This window comes from Ictalurus furcatus, chromosome 3, assembly GCF_023375685.1.
Source record: "Ictalurus furcatus strain D&B chromosome 3, Billie_1.0, whole genome shotgun sequence".
NCBI lineage: Eukaryota > Metazoa > Chordata > Actinopteri > Siluriformes > Ictaluridae > Ictalurus > Ictalurus furcatus.
In genome coordinates this window covers 21886273-21911474 of record NC_071257.1, presented here as the reverse complement: position 1 = coordinate 21911474, position 25202 = coordinate 21886273, and the positions used below count along the sequence as shown (strand labels likewise).

Here is a 25202-nt window from a genome sequence, read left to right as displayed (position 1 = left end):
TGATTCAGTGCTTGCCGAACTAAAGCGCTCTCACATAGAACAGCTTCAGTGCATACTTATTTCACTGCTCCATGCTCCATTCACAGCACCTTCCATTCATTTTTAATGACCACGCTCACTCTTACTGCTCTGCACACTGCTAAATGCCAATTATTTGTAACATTTCAGACATCTTTTGATTTAAGTAAATAAACAGAGCTGTTACATAAAAAGGTAATCTAATTGCTGAAACTTTTGTTTTTACTAGTAAAATGTTTTGCTAACTTCAATAACCTTGACTTGGTGTAAATTCTATGTATTTTACTTGTTCATAAATGCAAGTTAATTTGGAAGACAAATCTCCATCATCATTATTATGAATTAAAGATGATCACAGCACACTGTGTGTCAGTGGATAAAAACAGTTAAACCCATGTGACTTGGAAGCTTGCCTGAATGGTAGAACCAGTTCACTGTCATTTTGGGTCAAAGTCAGGAATGTTGCCCCTTTTCTTTCTAAATGAAATGCTGTCCATTTTGTATCTATTGAGGGCTGGAGAATGAACAAGTTGATAAATCTTAATAATTCTCGAAATACTTAATACTACTTTTTATTTTTGAATAACATTGTGGTACAATGATGTCAGTGTTGGCCATTACACATTACGATGTGTGTATAGCACGCAAGATCAGACGATTTGGCCATCCTAGATACACAAACATCTGGATGAATAATGGTGACCTTTCTAAACCTGTTCAAGCCAATTAAAAGATGTGTTTTCGCCAGACCCTCTGTTTCTGGTACCCTGCTCCATTTATCCAGTCTGTGATGAGGCCAGGAATCACATCTATTGTAGAAAAGACAGAAAACACCATAACCCTAAAAGACTTAGCGTAGCCTTGGATTTGTACTATACATTATTCTCCATCATTAACATGTATGAGAAAATTCCTTAAGGGATATAAGAAGGCAACATCATGTGGTTCCTGACTTGTATTTATTTATCCACCTCATGCTCGTTCTTTTTCTAGGCGATTTTATGAATATGCATTGTTGACCATTATGAAGAGAGACTTAATTAGAATAGTTAACAGTGTGGAGAACAGGCTCATTCTATGAAGCATGGATCTTTGTGCCACTCTGCATTTTAAGCTTGTTTCTAGTCAAAATTCAATTACAAAGTCATTTCATTTGGACCATATATTGATATAAAAGCATAACTGTAATCGCACAACTGGCATTAATTGGAAAGTAATTGCAGAGTTTTTGCACCTGTGCAATGTTAAATTGTGTGCACTCTGCTGGCACAGTGACCCATCATTTCTGGTTCATTTTCTCTCCGTGTCAGGATGCTTTTCTTTTCTTAGGTGGCTCACTCACATTAATGCATTCCACCTTATGCGTTCTTCTTCACCTGAACCCACACCGCAAGTTGTTCTTTACTGTTAGACTGCACAAACTCTGTATTCTTTTCTCCTTCCTTATTCCGTGCCATTATTTGTGTGTTTATATATATATATATATATATATATATATATATATATATATATATATATATATATATATATATATATCATTCTCTCATCATATGTGCATGGAGGTGGGGTGTTCTAATCTATCTTGCTCAACATGAAGTCACTGAGATATCAATTTTTTTGTTGTGGCCAATTACAGGCTTTGGGGGTTGTGTTCATGTTCTGTCCCTCCCTGTATAGAAATGTATGAGAGAATCAAGCACATAATCAACGGCAGTTCAAATACTCAAATTATGTAACAAAAGAAAAGGAGATGAACGAAATTACATCCCTAAATATGGCTGTACTTCCTAAAATCTTTGTAAATTGGCTTCTTTATGTGGTCAGAGGTATTACAATGGAGCAAAATGAGGCTACTGATGACGAGGGCGATTTAACATTTAGCCTTCTGCCTAGGTTTATACTTAAGTCGGTATGCTTTTGTGCTGGGTGGTTATGTTTTTGTTTTTGTTTTTTCTCTCCATATAAAAGCACTGGTACATATTTCCTTGAGAAATCTTTGCCTTAAACATCACTGCTACCCTGACAAGAAGTCAAAATCCAGGTGTTACATGCTTGGATGTTAACTAAATTATATTTTTAGATGGCTCAGTGCACATTTTTTTCCCATTCATTCATCTTTCATTAACCATTGTCTCTTGGTCAGTGTCTCAGTATTTATAGTGAATTCTAATCGCTTTTATCAATCTCATGAAAAATATGCACAAAACCTATAAACATGCACATATAAATGCATATAGGCATTTTTGTGTTTTAGAAACTTTAAATATCATTGAGGAGTAACAGATGTGCATGTACAGCCTCAGAAGGCTGAATGACCAAATACTGTTACTAAAGTATTCTGACTCCACAAATCACCAAAATTAGTACTTTGTTACAAAGCACTTGTTGGTATCAATGGTCAGAGGTTAGCAGGTTTTCACAGCATTGTGATTGTGCAGCATTTTGATTCAGTTTTTGTCCATTCCTCTTGGCAAATCGTCTTCAGTTCCCCAAGTTTACAAGGGTCCCTCTGAATGACTTGATCTAAATTTCAAAATCCTCCATAAATAAAATCAGCACGTATACCTTTTTTAGAAACCTTGAGTCGTTTTAGGTTTGTTGTCTTGTTGAAACGGCCATCTTCTTCCCAGATTCACTTTCTTGGCCAGTGAGATTAAAATCTCCTCTAATATGTCCCGATACTTCGCTCCATTTATGTTCTCTTCCGTCACATGTAATGCCTCAGTACTGTTTACAGAGAAGCAGCTCCACGTCATGCTCCCACCTCTGTACTTCACTGTGGTACGGTGTTCTTGAGATCATGCACATAACCCTTTGTTCTCCAAACGCGATGAGCTGAATTATTGCCAAAGAGTTCTATTTTTGTTTCGTCCTTCGTTCCAAAAGAGTTCTGATTTTTCTAAATGTTTGTGTGCATATTTTAGATGCACATCTCTGTGCTTCTTTTTTTTTCAGCAGAGTTGTAAAAATGTGAGGTGTGGGAATGGAGACGATTGCAGTGCCTTGCTTATTGTTCTCTCTGTAACTGTTCTTCCTGCTGCTTTCAGGTCATCCTGCAACTCTTTTTAAATGAATTTCCTATAGTGTCTGAATACTTTTTTCTCCTATCACATTAGTTTTTAAACAGCTCTTTGTTTATGGTCATGAATACATACTTTTTTTTGGTATCTGTAAGTACAAGTGTGTTTGTGTGTGTGTGTGTATACTTGAAATGGATATATGCACTGGAAATATATTAAATAACAAAAACAGTATACATTATTGAGCCATGGATGGCAGGAGCTTGAGTCACATACACTGCTTAATAGGAACGGTAAGTAAAGTGGCATTTAGGGCCGTGATGTTTGTGCATTAGTGCGATATTTATGGGAAAATTGAACATCTACATAGAAAGAGGGAAAATGTAGTAGGCTTGCAGTGCATAAAGCTTATGTCGCGAAGACCAATGCACATTTGAGAGTTCAGTGGTGCAAAAACTGTAAACACTGGTCTAGGGAGATGTGAAAAAAGTGATCTGGTCAGATGAGTCATATTCTTCACAAGTGAGCGAATGCATGTGTAGAGTACACTGAGAGAATGGTACAGTTTATCTGTTAAAGTGTAGCTCAAATGAAGTGTGGCCTATTACAAAGATAAACCAGTGGTCTTGTTTTTTGCAGAGAGGATCTGGTGTCCAGACCAAAGCTCTCTGTGGGTTGAGATTAAAGACTGTGCACTGGAATTATGATTCTTAGAGCAGATCGCCACGCTCAACCTGCGTTTACTCACACTGACAGCACAGAGTGAAGCACGGCCAACCACCATCAGCTATCAATCAGCAGCCATGATTTATGAGCTGCCATCCTTAAACTGTAACTTCTGCCTCACAGCTGAGCAAGCGCCACAGGAAAGAGAGCCCCTAATGTGTTTGTGTATGTTAGAATACAGAAAACTGTAATATAGAACCTTAAATGAGCTGTCTGTGGTGTGCAGTGATCAAAAGCTATTTCTCAGTTTCAGTTGTTTGCTAATGCATGGGATAGGTTCTTCCTTTCTCAGTCAGTATTTTTATGAGTGGGTTTCTCATTTTCTTCTCTCATCAGTGGTTTGCTGATGGGTTGATGGAAAGCCAGAATGACTTCAGAGATGTCTTTTTTTTTTTTCCTTCTTCTTCTTTTTCTAAACTTGATCGCTTTTCCTGGCTAAAGTGTTCTTCGAAAGCTCTTACCCAAAGCCAGACTTTGGATTGTATTTATGTTTGAAATTTATGAAATAGATGTATTAGCAAAGACAAATGCATGGTTCTTTTCTTCTTAAAATCAACTTGAAGAAACCCTTGTGTCTTGCCCAAGGACACTTCGGCATGTGGAGTCATGTGGGCCGGGAATCAAACCGCCAAGCCTACGATTAGTGGCCAACTCGCTCTACCTGAGCCACAGCCGCCCATAACTGAAAAGGTCCATACATGTTTCAGCATGACAGTGAGATCCATGAAGACATGGTTTGGCAGGTTTGGAATGGAAGAGGATGGATGACCTGTACAGAGTCCTGATTTCAACCTGACTGAACACCTTTTGGGATGAACTGGAATACTATCTGCACCGCAATCCTCCTCGCCAGATATCAGTGCCTGACTTCACTAATGGTCCTGTGGCTGAATGAGCACAAATCCCCACAGCCACATTCCACAGTCTAGTGGAAAGTATTCCCAGAAGAGTGGAGGTTATTATAACAGCAAAGGGACTAAATCTGGAATGGGATGTCCAAAAAGCACATATGGGTGTGATGGTCAGGTGTTCCAAAACTCTCAGCTTGGATAGTATGGCCTGCTGTAATTTTAGTAGCTAGCTAGCAAACTACAACAATATTTTTACCTGGATTTGTAATGTCAAGAGACACATGCTAGTACTACAGAGGTGTAGCTGTCAAGTTAATATTCCAATATTTGTCCTCATTTTAGTTTGGTCTCACTCTCATTTCTGTTTTAACTTGCTTCTTTAAAATAGAAGCTCTAGGCTGCTGGTTTTTCTCCATAATGTATAATAGGGATTGGTGACTGTTTGGTATTACATTCAGGGTTGTTGTCCATGTTTAACCTCCTTTTGTAAAAGTCTCTGATTCAGCACAGACTTCATAACACTTTTCATATTCCTTCTTTAGTGTTTAAGGTAGGGCTGAACAATTTTTAATGAAATAGGGAAGTAAGATTTTTTTTTTTTTTTTTTGCTTAGCATTGAGATCACTTATGATCCTTTGGCCAATTTTGTAAGTTACACTATTTGCATTTAATAATTTTTACATTAGCAGGGAATGAAGGGACTTTTGTGAACGACAGCTTATCCCCGTTTGAATTACTGCCTAAATCCTAATCAAAAATGGTGCAGCACAAATAACAAAGGATTAATTGTATTTAGCCAGTGAACATACTGAAGGCAAGCAGAGAATCATGTGATAAACTATAACTACAGACAGATGGACAGACTGATCCTCCACCTCCACTCTCTCCCACTCTGTTGGCATTTGTGCAAGGGAAAAGTGTTTCCTTGTTCTGTTATGTAAGATTTTACAAACCCAATTCCATAAAAGTTGGGACGCTGTGTAAAATGTAAATAAAAACAGAATGCAATGATTTGCAAATCTCATAAACCCATATGTTATTCACAATAGAACATAGAAAACATATTATTTATACTGAGTAAATGTACCATTTTAAGAAAAAAAATAAGGTAATTTTGAATTTGATGGCTGTAACACGTCTCAAAAAATTTGGGACGGGGCAACAAAAGGCTGGAAAAGTAAGTGCTACTAAAAAGAAACAGCTGGAGGAATGTTTTGTAACTAATTAAGTTAATTGGCAATAGGTCAATCTCTCAGAAGTAAAGATGGGATGGGATCTGGAAGGAAGCATTTGTTGCTCTAAAACCTGTCTATAGCGTTCAGCATTGATGGTGCCTTTCCAACTGTGCAAGCTGCCCATTCCATAGGCACTAATGCACCCCCATACCATCAGAGATGCAGGATTTTGAACTGAGCGCTGATAAAAAGCCGGTTAGTCCCTCTCCTCTTTAGTCTCTTTAGTCTTTAGTCTCCCTCCTTAGTTTAGAGGATTTGTCTGACCACACAACAGTTTTCCACTTTGCCTCAGTCCATTTTAAATGAGCTTTGGCCCAGAGAAGACGGCGGCGTTTCTGGATCATGTTCACATATGGCTTATTCTTTGCATGATTGCGCTTTAACCAGCATTTGTGGATGGCAAGGCGAACTGTGTTCAGAGACAATGAGTTCTGGAGGTGTTTCTGAGCCCATGCAGTGATTTCCATTACAGAATCAGGCCTGTTTTTAATGCAGTGTCGTCTGAGGGCCCAAAGATCACGGGCAAGCAATATTGATTTTCACCCTTGTCCCTTGCACACAGACATTTCTCCAGATTCTCTGAATCTTTTGAAGTTATTATGTACTGTAGTTGATGGCCTATTCATAGTCTTTCTAATTTTACGTTGAGGAACATTTATTCTGAAATTTTTCCCCCAATTATAGATGCAGTTTTTTGCAGAATGGTGAACCTCTGCCCATCTTTACTTCTGAAAGGCTCTGCCTCTCTAAGATTCTCTTTTTATACCCAATCATGTTACTGACCTGTTGTCAATTAACCTCCAAATGTTTTGTTTTTTTAGTAACACTTATTTTTCCAGCCTTTTGTTGCCCTCGTCCCAACTTTTTTGAGACGTGTTGCGGCCATCAAATTCACAATTACCTTTTTTTTTTTTCTTAAAATGGTACATTTACTCAGTTTAAACATTTGATATGTTTTCGATGTACTGTTGTGAATAACGTGGGTTTATGAGATCTGCAAATCATTGCATTCTGTTTTTATGTACATTTTATTTACATTTTACACAGCGTCCCAACGTTTTTGGAACTTGGGTTGTATTTCTTTTGTGCTGCTTCTTGGGTGATCTACAGAAACAATATCTAAAACATGATTGTGTCTGTTTATTCATTTATTGTAAATTGTGTGGAGTTTCAGCCGAGAATGCATTTCCAACACATTTATGAGTTTCATATTTCTTATGACATTGTGAGGCTTTAACTTTCCACTTGTATATACCCAATAAATTGAGGTTTGAGTTGTAGCTGTGTCATGTATGGCCAGGAAAGTTTCTCATTCTGATCTGATTTTCAATGTTGGATGTGTGACTGTTTTTGTAATGGAGGCTATAATATATGCAAGCATGATGGTCAATTTAACATATGGAGCAGTGTATTTGATTACACAATAAACATATATATCCCATCCCCTGTTCCACACAGAGTAATTTAGCCCACATGCATAGCCAGTTCCTGTTGATTGTGGAAGCCTTGGCTGAATTCTGGGCAGTGATGGATGAGATTGATGAGCACACCTGGGTGCTGGAACCTGAAAAACCTATCAGAGCAGACACGATGAGAAGGATCGCTATTGGTAAACTCCTGCCACCCTTATTGTCTGTGGTTTAATAAACGTATACCATATTACAGCAATTGACCTCAGCCTTATTGTGCCTAGGGAACAACGTCTCCATAAAGGTTGAGATCAACCCCAGGCATCCGAAGATGTTACCAGAATGCTGCCTGCTTGGAGCTGAGCATGGTGGGTATTTTTAATATCTGCAAATCTTAGATTAACTTAGATTTGCTCATACAGTTAAAATGACCAGTTTGAAGGGCATTTCACATATGAAAAGTCCATATCCATCAATTTCATTTATCACCTTGTTTTTCCAATTACCTGTCTTCGTAAGTGTACATCCCATGAAGGTTTTATTACATTTAACACAGGATTTCTACAACAGGATTGGCTGACAAGCTACAATATGTTAGGTCTTCCTAGATTTAGAGAGAGATTTTGCTAGAATGGAGGTCAGTTTGCACTATTTAAGCCTCTGTGATTGTTTCTTTAAATCCAAGGTCATGCTTGGCTGACACTGGTGCACAGAACATATTGTTGGTTGCCTAGCAATGTTATTCATTGATATTAAATCCACACTTCGATAGTCAAGACAGTGGCAGACGTGGACCCTCCGAGTGAGGGGTCAGACAGAAATATTGCTTTTTGCATTTACAAATGACAAACAGAGCGAGCGACTCACATTCCTTCCAGATTGATCTCTCGGGGTGGAGCAGCCATGATGAGCACGTTTTATGTGAATTATTTGAATATTTCCCTCCCTGTCAGAATGTTTGTCACAGTAGGAAGTGCCCGGCTTTACTGTGGCATTTCTAAGAGAGAGCAGAGATTAGTGGTAAGAAATGGCATGGCTGTGCATTGTCTGTCAGTGCACTACAATCAGGTTGACGGGCATTGAATGAAAGATGAGGTGCAGTTAATTGAAACTGCTCTGGTATACTACAGAGCGAGCCCTCTCATATAGAACATTCCCTCAGGCTTGTTTTGCTACTCTGTTTGAGTGGGACATTGTTTATCGTTTCAAGCTCATTTCTTTACAATATACAAATATTTAGTATTAATTTTAAATTCTATAGCTGTAAGTCAGTGTTATTATTTTTGCAGCGGTAACCCCCCTGAGGAGCAAGCTGAACGCTAACATGCATTTATGGTAAGGAGACGGTAATTAATTGCTTCTTTGTCCTGATCTCCACAGACATTACACTACCACATCCGTGTTTTCGTGTTTTATGAGTGAATATAGGTCTCCCATTCTCTCAGGAACCCCGACTGCAGCGTCCTGCAGAACATGAAGGATGTTATGGAGATAGGATTCCCATCACCTGCCACCCACGAAAAATCTGTACGTTGCATTTTCACGTCACACCACCACTTATAATTAGTTGCACATCTCAGTAACATTTGGCGTTTGCAAGGTTTTTTTTTTTTTTTTTTTTTTTTTTAAATCAGTTGAGGGGGATACAGAATTCCTTTAATTGGGTTGTTTACAGATAAGATCATTACAATAACAAAGGTGGCAGAATCCTCAGCACTATCAAGAGCTGTTTAATCATAGATTCGCAAATTATCTTTCCCCCCACCTCAGCATGTGTGACTGCTGGTGGGTTGAAAGGGCGCTGTGTTTATTCACAGTCTGCACCACTGATTAATGCTTGGCCATCATTAACATTCGGAAGAGTGAAAAGTTTACTTGACCAGATGTTTAAATTTTACCTGCCATCCTTTTAATGGATTGCTTAAGGGGGAGAAAAAACCTCTAATTATCGGAAAAGCAATATGCAAACACGGAGTAGAGTGGAGAGGAGTAGAGGAGAACAGAAAAATAGGGGAATAAGGGGAAGATGTATGAAGGCTCTCCAGACTCAGTTTGGCATCTTGCAAAAGAGGAGGATTCTGTGAAGTGGAGGTCAAGTATACACAGGGTTGATGAGCCCACCTGAGTCTTCTCACCCTAGTGGAAACAAATATGAACCTCCATGCATTACAGCCTCTTAGCCAGCAGGGAAAGAGGGATGAGGGGGAAGGGGGATAAGTAGATGCAGATTTGAGATGGCATTCTTTTGATCGTGTCCAGAACATTTTTAGCAAGAAACAATGATTTCTTGATGCTGTTCGGTTCAGTGGTGTAGCTGGTTTTGAAATTCTTCTTAATACAATATGATTGTGTTTTTATGTCAGAGTTTTAGTGTGGAGTGCGGCATCTGCTATTCATATCGCCTGGACTCTGCCATTCCAGATCAGGTGTGTAACGATCCACGCTGCGGGCAGCCTTTTCATCAGGCCTGTCTCTATGAGGTGAATACACTGATTTATCACTTGTACACCCTTTTAACCCATCATTACTCAGCACATAATATTACTAATGAGCAAGAATGATTAGGACGTGGTTGTTTCTTTCATATTATCGACTGAATTCGCATTATTGTCATCTCAGTGGCTGAGAGGTTTGCCCACCAGTCGCCAGAGCTTCAATATTGTGTTCGGAGAATGTCCTTACTGCAGCAAGGTATTGGTGCCATAGTATTCAACTTTCTATTACTCAGAACACTGTCTTTAAAGCAAGTTATTTAACCCTTGTGTTCTGTTTGAGTCGGCTTTAAAGTTTTACTTCAAGAGGGACCATATAAAAAAAAATTTTTTCAACATGGAACTTGTTTGCCTCAATTTTACTGAACATTTGGAAAAAAAAATCTATTTTTATTTATTTATTTATTTATTTATTTATTTATTTTGCTGCACCTGCTCCAACCCCCCCATATTTATCACACGGGTTATATTCAGGTTTTATTTGAACCCAAGAATAAGACATTACAAAAAAAAAATAAATAAAACAAATAGGTGAATTCACTCTGTTGCATTTCCTCCATGTCTTATTTTCACTCACCTGCTGTTAGGAGCATCCCGCCACATGCGAAGTGGTTGTGTGTCTTTACTGTTCCCCAAAAGCATAGATGTATTCAAGGTTTCAAATATTATAATCTGTCTCTCAGCTGCCTGAAGTCAATATGACAGGTGAACAGTAAATCCCTTGCAGAGTAGTGAACAGAACACAAGGGTTAATATAAAACGATCACTCATTTTTGGATAGCATGCTTTATTTATTTTAAAATGATTTGCATGGATACATACATGAATTTCTAAAAAAAAAAAACATTAAGCTCAAAATTCCTTCTCTCTCCCCCCCACCCAGCCCATCACAGTGAAAATGGCCATACAAAAACCGTGACCACTCAGCAAAATGGATGCTGTGTTTCAGAAGGACAAGAAATTTCGTTCTTAATACTGGAATATGAAAACCAAAACACTGTGTTCAAAAGGCAGCAAAAACAACCAGAATAAGGAAGAGTGCAACAGTAATGATGCATGCATAAATTTTACAGCTCCTGTGTATAAAAGACTTGTCTTCTGAGTTCTGTCTATTGTTCCTGTTGCAGTGTGTGGAGTAGTATTCACTGTGCACATCAGCATTCAATTGATGTCCATTATAATCAATTTCCTCCCAGCGGTTATCTTTTGGTTTGTCCCAGTAGTCTTCCCCTTCACTGGTTCTTGTGCAGTAAGCTTCCCATGAGTGGTAATTTCCTCCCCATTGGTCAGTGACATCGGGGCTGAAATCCTGACGCTCCTGCTTATTGTTCCGTTTCCGCATTTGTAGACCGTCCTCATCTCTTCTCCTCATTCCAAATGCTGGAGCCAACTTGTTTAGCAAAATATAGATAGCAAAGCATGTACTGCAATGTTTTCCTCTCATGTCAAACATAGTGGGTAGTGTAATAATGATTTTCTTAGTTGATTATACTTAAGCAAGCAATATAGATTTCTTATCTATATGTATATACATATTATTAAAACTTGTTTGTTCACTGATGTATCCATAAAACTCGAATCATTTTGTTGTTCATTCTTTGTGTTTGTGAGAGGCATGCATTACTTGGTCACGACTTTGCCTTTGCTTTGTGCCTTCTCGTGTTTTGGGGTGGAATCTTGGTGGCAAAGCATCATATTCGTCTTCCTGGTCTTCATCACTGTCACTGGCAACACGCCTAGACCTTGCACGGGCGTCAGCTACAGAACTGACCTTGTAAGGTTTCTATGGTGAAAAAGTGATTAGTAACTGACAGGTATCAGAATTTTTTTTTTTGAGGGGAAAAAATGGAATTTATCCCTTACCTGTTCTTCTGTCTTTGCTTTCTCTTTGGTTCTATAGGGAAGTTTAGTGAGGTCTTCATCATGAGTCGCAGGCTTTGGTTTAGTTGAACTCACTACAGGTTGGGCCTGCCTCGAGTTCTTTAAGAGGGAACAGAGTGGAAAACATGATTTAGAGAATTTCAAAAAGTTGGTAAGCTACTTCAGGGAAAAGGGCTGACTGGAACCCTTGATAACTCAGCATGAGCATAAGTCCTTGAGTTTGGCTGTACACTCTCTCGCTCTCTCTCCTCTGTTCTCTCAACCTGACCTGGATCCTGAGAGTAAAGCACCTCTCCTGATTAATGACACCCAATGCTCTCCCTGAGGTGGCAACACTCCAAACTAAATTTGGCCACAGATCACTGCTGAGGTCAGGTGTAGGCAAAATAAACTCCAGGAACGTTGGAGTGGTGTTAGGAGAGGTATACCTCTCTTGGCCTGATGCTGTTACAGGAGAGGTGAGACACAAGGGTGACATTGATGATGATGATGATGATGATGATGATTTTTAAATTTTATTTAAAAAGGAATCTGAGCTTGACCTTCCAGCAGGAGATGAACAGAAATCACAGAGAAAATAATACTACAAAAAAAAGTAGGGATTCAAATCTTAATGCCCGTAGTGTTGACACTGATCTTTTCCATCTGTGCGGGAGGTTTGGCCAAGGTCAGATATACTAAAGCTCTGTATTCCTCCCTGAGCATTCTGAATGTGTGCTGTATACTGTACATGAACATTGCAGTGCATTTAAGAATCTACATGAGATCTGTATGTTACAGGAAAATAAAATATCTCAATTTCAAAAGTAAGGACAAGAATGTGCTGTAAGAGGTTATGATATCAGAACACAAAAAGGGCAGGAAATTACATCCAAAATGTTATGCCTTTACTGACTTCAACACTGACACCTACTCTTTAACCATAGATCAAACTGCTGGCAGGTTTCACATGGAAATGAGAGGCAAAGCAAAATCCACTGTAATTCCAAGTGGTGATCTTTTGGCCTCAGGAAAATGTGTGCATTCAATAGCCTTAAATTGCCCTGCTTGGCCTTTCATTGAGTTCAGTGGTTCAAGTTAGCAATGAGGGGTGGTAAAGTGATTCTTACAGAATGAACGCCTCCACGCAGTTGCCTCTTGACAGGGTTAGTAGAGGTTAACCTATGACACCAAGTCAAGATTCTCTGCATCATTTAGCTATACTATGAGGCAGAAAAAAAAACAGCACAGTTCCTATTTCTTTTCACTATTATTCTTTATCTTAAAAAGCTGTACAGAGAATAGTAATTTGGGTTTGTAATTTGAGTTGTGCAAAGTACATACATCTGTTGAAATACTATCTCCAACATGTATATGATTCCTATAAATAAGAGGGATTTAATGAAATTGCTCCCTTACGTTTCTGAAGTGGTTTTAAGTTGTAGCTTCAAGCTGGAGGCTTTAGACAGGTCCGAGACTGTCACCACTGTGTAAATCTCCACTCCGCCCTCCTCTGCACTACCTCAAATTGGAGTGGGAGTGAGCATTCATGAGAAGAGGTCAGCAGAGGTTCTCTCAAACCTGAGCATCTTCTGCTCTCTCCCAGACAGATAAATCTACCGCAGCCCACAGGCTGCTCTCTGCACTCCAGCCTTTGCTCATATGGTACCTATTAAGACAGGAACTCTTGCGGGCCAAAGCATTTCATGCTCACCCTGTTTGCCGCTGGCCTGGATGACTCTGCTGCTCTCGGTCTGGAAAGGTCCAGTGGGCCTCGGAGCCTGACATGTGATAGTACCTTCCTCAGAGCATCGTAGTCTGGTTTTTCTTTGTAGCCCAACGTTCTCACATCGAGCAGGAACTGGGCTACCTCAGCTGAGGAAAACAGATCAAAGAAGAAGCAAGGCTAGTTAGTAATGTTATTTTATTATCAAGTTTCCTTCAAATCATTAATCGCAAATACAGTAACAATCCCTTGAGGTAGTGGACAGACAGGTTAAGGTGGCTATGATTTCATGTTTTTAAATGCACTATGCCAATTTTAGGTGACTCACAGCTCAGTTAATTGCATATATGTGATATGGATCACCATCCAGTGCGTTAACAAAATGCTGCATACAAATCATGAACCCATGATCCTGAACACCGAAACCAGAGCCTTGCGCACTAGTGACACTTTTTTTTTTTTTCTAAAGGAACAAAACAGGGCATCATACCAGTACATGGACCCTGACAATAACACAACAGCGAACGAGCTTCAATATTCAAACATACACACAAAGGTGTGTCTAATATGGGCGCTTTCCATTCTTCAGTGTAATAAATAAGCTGCCAGTAGCACTGGGCCTGTATGCAGCATCTCTAACGGAATGTATATCACATGCGTGGCATTGATGCATGTTGGAGGCCTTATCTCTCTGGTCCAGCTGCAGTGAGTCTCTCAGGGTTGGGCAGAAAAAGACCTCATCATAATCATAGATCACAAAGCCTCTTTTCAGGAGACATGCTTGCCCTTTTGCTCTGTGCGGGGAATAAAGATAATGCATGGCTGGTACGGGCTGCTGATGGAGGAAAAGCAGGGTGGCGCAGTCACTTAACCACACCTTGTTGATCATTGTAAGTGGTCTCTGCATCCACAAATAAACCCGTTCTCTCTTACCTAGACTGATACTAGAGGTGGACATTTGAATGACGGAGGATGGCAGGTTATCCATGAGCCTAAGGTCAACAGAAAGGTAAAGGTTAGCCAATCATTTTGGTTTTCATTTTTGGTATAGGATTATAGAATTTGCAATAAAATTGTTCAAGTTAAACCATACACACTACTGTTTTTGTTTATTTAATATCTTACAACCAACAATAGTTTTTAGACTTGGAACTGTATTTAGAGTAGGATTAGAAAACCACTCGTGTGTCTTCATATTAGATTTTATTTGATATGAATGTCTCTCAAAAGTCTCAAAGAAATCTGAGAAAAAGACTTTTCCGGGCAATGAAGTCGTCTACGTATTTTGCCAACTACACTTTCAACACTTGTACAAAACAGTTCAGAGAACACTGGGCAATGAATAACCACAACAGCTGCAAGCCTGTGATCAACAGCCACATCACTACTGCTGTTTCTGGACCTGTGAAAGAAGAGGGAAATGGGAAGCATGCGTACTTGGCCTTGGCCTCCTGGACCTGTACTGGATTCCTGAGCATTGACAGCCAGGGGAGAGTTCCACACTGCCAGTGGAGCAGGCAGTAACCCAGCACCTCCAGGTCTCCGCGTCTGGATGGGGCTGCCACAGAGAAAGAGAGGAGCACAGAGCATAAACATGGTATGGGGTGAGAAAAAAGGGAAGGGGGCGAGTTAACAGAGAATAAGAGAGAGATGAATACCTGGTGCAAATTCAGCAAAAAAAAAAATCCTTTGATTAAATGGCCTATCACTAGCCACTGAAATATGCCCTTATAAAAAAGACAGAAAGGGGGATTGCGATGAAGAGGAGTATTTTGTTTTTTCAGCTGGTGCTCTTGCCTAGTTAACAGACCACAGCGTCCTTCGAAAAGAGGTACAGATTCAACAGAGTGGGTCAGTTTCCTCTTGTCTGTCCAGCTACCCCCCACGCACACACACTCGTCTGGTCTGGAGGCTCGTCCCAGGAACCTGATACTCGCGGCCTCTGACACGATCCAGACGGCCCATGGCCCGGACCAACACTTTCTCCACCACGGAGCCAGGCAGTAAAACAAAGAAATAAATGTCTGAGACCAAATCGTTCCCACATGTTACTGGATTCTGTAGGCTCTGTGCTGGCCATAAGAGAAGACCCAGAGATGTGTGTGTGTGTGTGTGTGTGTGTGTGTCTAGGACCTCCTCTACACCTTAACATCAGCTAGACCACATTACACAACTGCCATCTAGTGTAAACACACTTCTTCACACATGCGCTAGAAATATTTTAACCAGCCGTTTCTTTTTCACTCTGCAAAGAGACGTTGAGACGACGTTGCCTTCATCACCCTCTCTTTTACTTAATCTCCCAGAACTGACCGTGTTTAGTTTGACCATATTTTATCCACTGGAGTTTTCTTAAAAAAAAAAAAAAACCTTGCAGGATCAACACACTTCCTTTCAACTTTCAGAAGAGAGATGATGACTGTGCAGTACAGTCTTCTGTGTAAAATACAGGAAACAGATTACAAGACCGAATAATACTTGCTAACATGGAGGATTTTAAAGAACAGAAAATTGGCAACAAATATAAAAGGTTGACTCACTGTCAAATATAAAAATAGTAAATAAATAAATAAATAAATAAATAACTTGACTGCTTCACCTGCCTTGGTTAAATATGTGGGTTAATATAACATTAAGTGGGTCCCTTCATGGAAAAGCTCCAGTTTCATTTTGTCAATAAGGATAAATTAAAGCACACGGCCTGTTCGTGCCTGGAGAGTTTATCAACTCAATACTGTAACTGCAGTCCATCTCCAGAGAAATTACCTATTGACTGCATTCATCAAAGAGGAAAATCTCAGCCTAGATCCATTCCTGCCATTGATCTCGCCATGCCCATTAGGTGATCTTGCCTGCTAGCTAATCTCACAGCCAGGCCCAAAAGGCCACACAGTTATAGTTTTCCCCCTTAATAAGCCTGTAATTTAACAAACACAAAATTGTTTTTGATCTCAAAAGACCTAAAATATTGTGATGACCTTGAACAAAACATTCATAATTAATTCTTTCTGAACCATGTTGGCCTTTGTACTGAGATGCTGGCCTTCAGTGCATTTAAAAAAAAAAAAAAAAAAAAAGACACTGCTTACTCTATTAGCACTGTGGTATGCTTATGCAAGAGGGGAAAGGCAGCTGCCTGGGTGGGACTGAAACCAAATCGCTTTTTAAAACGAGCATCCATGAGAGCAAGGCGTTCCAAGCCAGACACAACACCTTCCATCAGTGCCAGGCTGTTGTTCATAATTATGGCCTATTGTTATTCAAATTACCTAAAGTGCTGTGTCAAACTCTTGAACCTCTCCTTCTGAATTTCAGCCATTTCTCTTCAGCCCTACAGGTGATAATTAGGCCTTTAGCATGGAGTTCAGCAGGAAGCAGAGTGCCTGTCTCCTCACTTCTCACCATGGTAACACATCAACATCTACACAGGGTGCCAGGGGCCATGAGTAAAGGAACACTCCACAATCTGCATTCATCTACGGGGGCGACTCGATGCTAACGACCTACACAACAGCTGTCAGCTCATGATGAGAAGTCCACTACTGTGACACCAAAATCAGGTTTGTCACTTCTATAAGGTTTTGCATTGAGCTCAGCCAGGGAACTATATATCTTTCTCCAGTTCTTATTATTTAGTCCTTTCGCTAACGTTATCATGACTCACGATTAGAATACGCTGCTTTATACAATAAAATAGATTTACCATGACCACCTATGCATCCAAGGAGCAGGACATGGAATGAAGACCACATGTAAAACCCTGAGCATGTGCAAATTACTAACTGTCATGTAGTGAGAACATGGGTTTGCTCCAAAGAGTACAGACCCCTGTATGAACCTAAATGTGATTTACTTTCATTCTTACAAAATATCATGTAGTTTGAGTTTACATCACAACCACAGTGGTGTTACATGGAAATACTTTTCACCTGATTTTTCACGTGATCATGTTCAAGTTTTTGCCATCTCCATGATCATTAGCAATACCATATATACTGTATGTTGCATCATCTGAGAAAGTTAGTGTTTCCAAGAATGTTTTTATGTGTTTTGGTTTCAACTTTTCAGAAACACATCACCACTCAGTAAAGATATTCTTAAACTTATATTTACTGCCGACTCAGCATCTTATCATTCATTTCATAGAAACTGGGAAACTGGGAACGAACAGCAGAAGCATGGTTATTAGGAAGCTTTACCTTTGCATGGATTTAGTATTGAACATCTCTACTGCCTGCACTACTTTGCAGGTAAAAGATATTGGCTTTGAGTCCCAGTCTAATAAAACATCAAAGCTTTAATTAATGGCAAATGCATACAAGATGCAGGTTATCACTTGGACTATTTAGGGAATTGTTGAATTAAGTCTGGCCAGGTACACACGACCAAGTCAATCAATATCCCACAAAAAAAAAGAGACTGTATGCAATTTACAACTTAATGTGTTTCCAATATCTCGACCTGGAATTAGGAGTTTGATATGCTGGATGCAGTCTGTGCACACTAGGCTTGATTATAGGGGGATTACACACATTGTAAATACCGGTTCTAAAATAGAAATGATCCAGAATAAATATATCTTAGTTGTTTTTTGTTTTTAAATATCTGCCTTCTTAAGCCATGTGTGGTGGCCTGATAAAACCGTTCATGTGATCAAATTTTCACATTTTCAACCAAATACTGTTCTGAAAACTATAGGTTTCTCTTTTACGTGTGCCTCAATCACAATTAAAAGTTGTAAAACTAATTTCATTTTAAAGTCGGGTTACTCTCAGAAGTGAAACATGAAAAAAACTGCATTTAAAGATTCCAATTATAACCTAATCTACTTGTGGAAAAACGACATTACTAACACATATTAAATAATTATAAGTTTACACTTAAGTGGTCACTTAAATAACCAGGATCATCTACCTCAGTCTTTGTCTTTTATATATGGGTCATTAGACCTAGATTTCTGCCCGCTCTAAATCATACACAGATAAAGTAGTGCGAGAAGATTTATTTGAATTAATTATAATAAATAGAGAGACAGAGAGAGAGAGATTGTGTGTGTGAATTACCTGCATCTGTGCTGCATCTCTACTAATGCAGCAGCTGGGAGTTTAACTACTGTAGGCAACAGTAACTATGTTACTATGGTTACAATTGTTTATAGGCACCGCATTAATTTAGAACCGTGATTAAACTTACTGGAACTACCTGTGCATTCAACAGTTTAAACGCACACCTTCCAGCCAATCAGAATCGATTATTAAGGCAGACCATGGTATGACTGCTAAATAATTCATTCAGTTCTGTTGACTAAATTTATTGTTATTAATGGTAAGGTCGTTTAATGCATTTAAACTTTGTCTGTAAAGAGTCTGTGAGGACACGTCTCTGTTTTGATGAGGTGATGGTGACATTTCGACAGACGGTATCTGATCACAAACGGAAGTGATTAGACTTGTGTGTGTATGTGTGTGTGTTCCGCTATGGTCATAGCTGTCTAACAGCAATCAAAGACTGACATTCACTGTGTGGAAAAAGCACACTACACTAGCAAGGTTTTAGACATCTTTAGACAGGCTACATTTACTGCTGCATTTGTTGAACTGTCTCCTTACCTGATGTGGTCTTGGCAGGCAGAAAGCCGAGGCAAGGTTAGAAAGTAACCTAAATAAAACCATTTCTGTGTAATTTTAAAACATTTATTTGAGTTTTTAAAATAGAGGTGTCAAAGTAAACTATTGACAGAACAACTCAATTTTGGTCAATTGTTTTTTCTCTCCAAAATTGCAGCCACGGTGACATCCGCCAGGTTTTCTCAGACCACCACAAATATTTACAGATAATAGTAGTTTTCAGTAGTCTGAAAACAGTAGATAAAATGAATGAATATATCCGCTTTACCTACACCTCTGTGAGCATCAATGCTTGTATACTCAATCGTGCCATTGTGTCCTTTCTTTGGGTTCTCTTTGTAGTCTTTATGCTCTCCGTTAGGACAGTATCTGTATGACAGGCCATAGTCAGCCAAGTACACCTGCAAGAGATAATGAAATGACAGGTCATCTTCCACACCAAGCGCTTCTCTAGATGAGGAAGCTCATAGCACAGGTCAGTCAGGCTGAAAAAAAATGGGCATGCCATTTCGGTGCTTGACAATAAAAAATGATTAACTGAATTACCCGTGCACTAAAAATCCATACAGTGCAACATTTCTTTTATTAGCGACTATTTATTAGCTATTAGGCAAAAATTCACTAACCTTGTCTGGGTCCCTGTGTCCTAGTAAGAGATTGGCAGCCTTAATGTCAGCATGGACATATTCGTTGTCATGAATATATTCCAGGATATCCAACTGTTGAGGACAAAGCAACAGAGGGTAAGGTTAACAGATGAATAATTTAACCTATTCACAATGACCCTCCATAATGACTGCTGACAGCATGCGACTCGTGTTGGTATACTCTAGGGCTGTTCAGTAAAATCATCATTAAAATTGTTACAGTGACAATGTTAATAGTATCCAGTTCAAATTGCCTGAACATAACCATAATAACGTACATTGACCGGGTCTAGGTGCCAAGATCATGTTGCTGTGATGCATATCTTGCTAGTGCTGTTGTAGTTTGTAGAAAGAACTGAGGAATTTTACCCATCCTGAACAATGTGGCGATACAACAAACACAGCATATTCAATCTAAGAGACTTCTTTGGGCAGGCTGATGCCACTTTTAATTAGTATTACTAATAATAAAGAATCTCAGCAAACCGTACTAGCCAAGTACACCAAACTTTTTCCATTTTCTTGCACCTAGACACCGTGAATCCACATACTGATGATCACTTACCATGAGGCAACCCAACTGCAACACTGCTGGCTTCTTCAGCTGTTCAGCATTTTCCACAAACACCTTCTGCAGGTCAGTACCCAGCCGGTCCATCACCATGAACCTGTACCTGCCCAGAAAAACAAAAACATACATAACTAGAGTAAAGGACATCATTACTATTTTCATTTTACTCATCATAATGAGTAGCACAGACCAAATCATACCTTGTTCCATTATGTTCGGAGAGTCCAGAGCCCCAGTAGGTTGGGATGCCCAAAAAATCAAGCTTTTTGACTCTCATCCACTTGCTGACTAAAACATTCAAATAAATAACCATGAAATATTAATAGACTGAATATCAAGTGTGCTGATTATGTTTCCTAGACAAACACACATTTCTGTGTAGTTGCTAAGGAGATTTTGACTGGTGATGCACCAGACTGACAGGTGGCCATAAACTCTTTTGGAGAAATCATCTTCATCTGCAATTGGGTCACTCCACAACAAGGGAGGGCTTACGCTAACAACCGCAGAGATGCATGTTTGCTTTGGCTTATTAATTTGTCCAGTGAGGCTAATTTACATCCACAGTCTCTTCATCAGTGACATGTACTCCAAGTGTGAGAACTCTCAGGTGAAGTGGTCTGCCGCACTTTCATTTCACAACACTCTCAAGAGTGCATCTCTTCATTCTTTTATTTCACCATCAGTAAACCCAAGCCTTTGAATGGATTCTGCATTGTAGTACAAGTGACTTGATTTAAAAGATTCAAAATGTGGAACTCAAATGTGTATGCCAGTACTCTATGTATACAATCCCATATGCTTTAGACCTTGGCAGTGCACATAAAAATAAGTACTTACTGCATTCAGGTTTTGCTGCTCTTTGATAAAACTTCAGCTCTGAGAACAGAGGTCCATTTTCATGATATTCCTAACCAAAAAAAAAGGCCACTTATTATAAGCCAAACGGTTATGTTTAATATGCTGAATATTTGCAGCAAAAGGCAGTGATATATAATGAAAATTAAGACACTGTAGAATTTTACTAGTGGTGAACAAAACCTTTAGGCTATATTTTAGAAAAGCATACCAAAAACCAAGAAGAATCAGAAATGCCACAGTCAGGGATGTATGATTTACCATATTCTCCCACCAGGTGAGATAACTCTGAGTCCAGCACAGTTTTATTTCATCATTTTTAGATATGATTCTGATATCAGGCCTCGGATACTAATCCGAGACGAACTCTCTCATTGTAGCTCAATAATCCAGTTTTTACATTATGAGGAACATCACAGACACGATGGAGACAAGCTTTAAGATAATGCGTGTCCTGTGTTCACATGCCAGGTCTGTTATGTCTGTAATATTTCAGATCTGAAAATACTGTGGTTGGAACATCAAAACTGTACTTACTACTTTAATTACATAATTAGTGTCCTCGGTCACAGGTGATTCCACACGGTCTGAAGCTGTAACACGGGAGAAAGACCACCATAAGTAATCCAACGTATGGTGACTGGTTTATTACATTTACATTTATTCACTTAGCAGACGCTTTTATCCAAAGCGACTTACAAATGAGAAAAGATACAAGCAAACTTATTAGTAAGTTATGAAGATTATTCAAGATCCAGGACCTGCATTATTTCTGATTTCCAATTCAACTATCCAAGTTAACTGGATGGCACCCAGGATTGTGATATCAAATCATTCAATCAATAAAAAATATTTACTGTCCTCATCCTAATAATTGATGCTAGCTAAACACATTCTGTGGATTTGTAAAAAAATAAATAAATAAATAAATAAATAAATAAATAATAATAATAATAAATAATAATAAGTAAACATTTAAACGTCCTTTTTTATTTTTACGTTTAATGACTTGGTTAAGCTAAATGGCACCCCAATTATGGAACCACCCAACTGTTACATTTAGGAAATAAACGAGACACACTGACTAGATGTCTGTCTGTCTGTCGTAACCACTACACAAAATAAATACATAAGACTATGTCTTTTACTTAAGATGTTTAGGGTAACCAAAACCATACATCTCGGAAGCTTGTCATTTAAAGGTATTACAGGCATTAAGTTACCCAGATAAATGAGTCCGAAGCCTCCTTTTCCAATGATTTTGCCGAGACGCCACTTTCTCTTTTCTGTGTCTGTCAGTATCCATCCTTCAGGCAAGGGACAAGGCAGTGCTTTTTTCTTAGGAGACATTGAAGTCAGCAAGCTGTGTTTACACGTAGTATTAACTAATACAGCGAAGCTAGAACATGGGTGTTTTCTATTCGATAGTTTCCACCAACTCTACATACAAATCAAAACTGATCAGACCAAGAGGGAAACCGAAACTGTTACTGTTGGCAGTTTGGGAATCTACCCAGGCTAGTCAGACTTGTTAGCTAAGCTAACAATTATATAGTTAGATGATTTTGTCACAGAGCTCAATTCCGAACAAACCATTTATGTTAGAAAAACTTAACTTTCGAATATAAGCGAATGGCAAAAATTTGAAGGGTTTTTTTTTTTTCTGTCATATTTATTTCTGTCTGACACTTAACTAAGCAGATGCTTTAACTTCCTGAAAGTTAGGGTTAGACACTCCGGCAAGCGATTTGTAAAATTTCAACCAATTGGAATTGAGGAAAGGCCCTCATTCATGTCACACCTACCAATCCTGTGCGTTTGAAGGCGGGCGTTGGTTGTGACGCGCAAAACATCATAGGCTGGAATCGACGTCAATCGAGCATACATTTTTATTCGCACTGCTGTTTAACTCGCAGTCTTACTTCTGTTAAGAACAGTTCCTTGTGTACCTTTTTTGCTCTCTTTGGAAGATGGTCTACCTAGCTTTTTTTGTTGTTGTTGTTTTTGCGCACCCACAATATATAATCTACCATAACGTAACTCTTAAAGTTTATTAAAGGTACTTTTGAGGAACAATTGGAGAAGTTCTAAAGGAAAGTGTTTCTCTTATACAATAAAATTACATGAATTCTATAAAGCCTCTCAGTATATATTTAATCCAACTCAATTCAATCCAGTGTAATTGAAATTTTACCTGTACAGTGCTTTTAACAATAGACATCAAAAAGCAGTTTTACAGAAATCTGGATGTAAATTTAAATTAAATTATATTACCCTAATGAGCAAGCCAGAGGGAACAGAGGCAAGTAAAACCTCCCTGAGCTGATATGTGGAAGAAACCTTGAGAGGAACCAGACTCAAAAGGGAACTCATCCTCTTCTGTGCAACACCAGGTAGTGGGATTATAAATCATTACAATTCTTCCACAACTGTATACAATAAAGTAGCAGTCACCAGCCCTGTTCCTGGAGATCTATCTTCCTGAAGACGTTAACTATAACCATAATTGTGCCCACCTGACCATCTAATCATTGCTTTAAGAAGTTCTTGTTCAGCTTGATCAAACAGGGGTGTTAGATTTTGGTTGGAGAACCTGCAGGAAGGTAGAGCTCAAGGAAGAGGTTTCGTGACCACTGCTGAAAGGATTTTTAGGATGAGCATCACAGTCTTTATGGTTACAGTAGTAGTTCTTGGGTACAAGTCTACAGCATCCAGATGTGATTATTCACTAAAGAAAGGGTGTGTATGGATCCTAGTGTTTCTGGGATAGGCTCAGAATCCACTGCAGTACTAACCCAGATACAGAGGTTATAAAATTTACTTAATGAATTAAAGCACTTTTAAAAAACAAACACTCAACCAATAAAATATAATTTCTGGATCTACAGCTATCCTCCCTTTTTTATTTGGGAAGGATTCTGAAAAAAAAAAATCTTGGAGTATTAGCCTACTTACATTGTTGTCTTCTTCTTCTTCCTATTCCTTATTCCTATTGATACTCCTAATGAGTTATTTATCTACTATGCCTCCAAAAAAAAAATCTGCTATGGCTCTAGCACCATCATTACCAGTCATATACACATGGAATAACTAGAAAAATGAACAGATTTGGGTTTTGTACAGGTCATAGTGCTGATAACTCCTTGCTAGTCCAGAGATCAGTGACACCAATCTTGATGGGCCATGCCACCATTTTCCATAAATGTCCCTTATGATGGAGATGCTGTAATTGTTGTAATTAGGGTGAGCAGCTCAGGATGGCATTGCAGTGACCCACCCCAGCCCAGGTCCATATGGTCTGAAATAGATAATGAGTCTGTTAATGTGCTATGTCCATCAGTAATATAAGCCCAATATGGATTACGAGCTGTTATTTTCACCATAGCCATCTAGTGCTGACAGATTAGCTCTGGTACGACCGTCTTGACAGCCCAGTATGCTCTCTCTCTCTGTCTGTCTCACACACTATCTATGTGCATCTTATTCCGTCTCTGTAACATATTACATGCAAACATATTTGACTACATATGTAAAATATGTTTAGTACGCTATTTAGATGTTTAGCACATGCAAGATAATATACTTTTTTTTTTCTCTTCCCATAGATATGAGAGGGTTTTTCCTACACCCAGTATCTTTAGCTGATAAGCAATAATGCTGAGGTGTTCATGGGTTTTTCACTCCCTATTCTGAAGAGCCGGAGTCCAGCACAGTTGAAACAGGTGGAATCACCACACTGCGTTACACAAGAATTTGATTTGGGGAAGTCTGCACTACATTATTTCCCTTTTCATAAAAGACAACCCTAACCCTTATTTTCCACAGAATCAGGTGCTTTCTGGAGGTCTTTACCTTTTGTTGCCTATGTTGAACGCAGAATTACCACTCATTATGTTATTGCCAGTAAAATAGGTCATTCCCCTGTCTCTAAATACTCTTTAGATTGCAGCATTATTTTGGTCTGCACATATCTTTACTGATTATATAAGTCATTTTCCAAAAGTAGGACATTAATACTCCATTGTGCAGCCTCTACACTACACTCCAATTACAAATCATTTTGCTCAGAGTATGTTCTGTCTTCACTACATTATTGTGCTTTCAGACCAGTTACTGTTATATAGTAGATGCATTGTTGTTCCAAATATGCTTAATGTGAATC

At 38.9% G+C, this 25202-nt stretch overlaps 2 protein-coding genes across 2 annotated transcripts in view; one reads left to right on the top strand and one right to left on the bottom strand.

Moving 5' to 3' along the window:
- Positions 1 to 10769, top strand: part of fancl (FA complementation group L) — a 34833-nt gene extending 24064 nt beyond the window's left edge. Inside the window, exons 8-14 of the mRNA XM_053621421.1 lie at positions 7309 to 7459; positions 7544 to 7627; positions 8549 to 8594; positions 8705 to 8786; positions 9623 to 9739; positions 9879 to 9950; positions 10635 to 10769. Coding sequence (XP_053477396.1) covers positions 7309 to 7459; positions 7544 to 7627; positions 8549 to 8594; positions 8705 to 8786; positions 9623 to 9739; positions 9879 to 9950; positions 10635 to 10670 — 588 coding nt within the window. The 3' untranslated portion in view covers positions 10671 to 10769. The remainder of the gene's footprint in view (positions 1 to 7308; positions 7460 to 7543; positions 7628 to 8548; positions 8595 to 8704; positions 8787 to 9622; positions 9740 to 9878; positions 9951 to 10634) is intronic.
- Positions 10627 to 22738, bottom strand: vrk2 (VRK serine/threonine kinase 2). Its single transcript, XM_053621419.1, has 13 exons — positions 22264 to 22738; positions 21578 to 21633; positions 21023 to 21092; positions 20383 to 20470; positions 20177 to 20285; positions 19591 to 19683; positions 19233 to 19365; positions 14775 to 14895; positions 14271 to 14329; positions 13326 to 13486; positions 11615 to 11731; positions 11376 to 11534; positions 10627 to 11141 (listed from the first exon to the last, which is right to left on the bottom strand). The coding sequence occupies exons 1-13, from the start codon at positions 22388 to 22390 to the stop codon at positions 10755 to 10757; spliced, it is 1680 nt and encodes a 559-aa protein (XP_053477394.1). The 5' UTR covers positions 22391 to 22738; the 3' UTR covers positions 10627 to 10754.
- Positions 22739 to 25202: the final 2464 nt, after the last annotated feature.

Bases quoted from the DNA above. Each gene is read 5' to 3' on its own strand.
- vrk2 (XM_053621419.1), bottom strand. From the start codon at position 22,390: ATGTCTCCTAAGAAAAAAGCACTGCCTTGTCCCTTGCCTGAAGGATGG. The intron at 20,286-20,382 runs GTATGATTTGGT...TTTTCTGGGCAG, and splicing joins TCCGAACATAATGGAACAAG to GTACAGGTTCATGGTGATGG. The intron at 14,896-19,232 runs GTAAAGCGGATA...TCTCTGTGGCAG, and splicing joins TGATGCTCACAGAGGTGTAG to CCCCATCCAGACGCGGAGAC.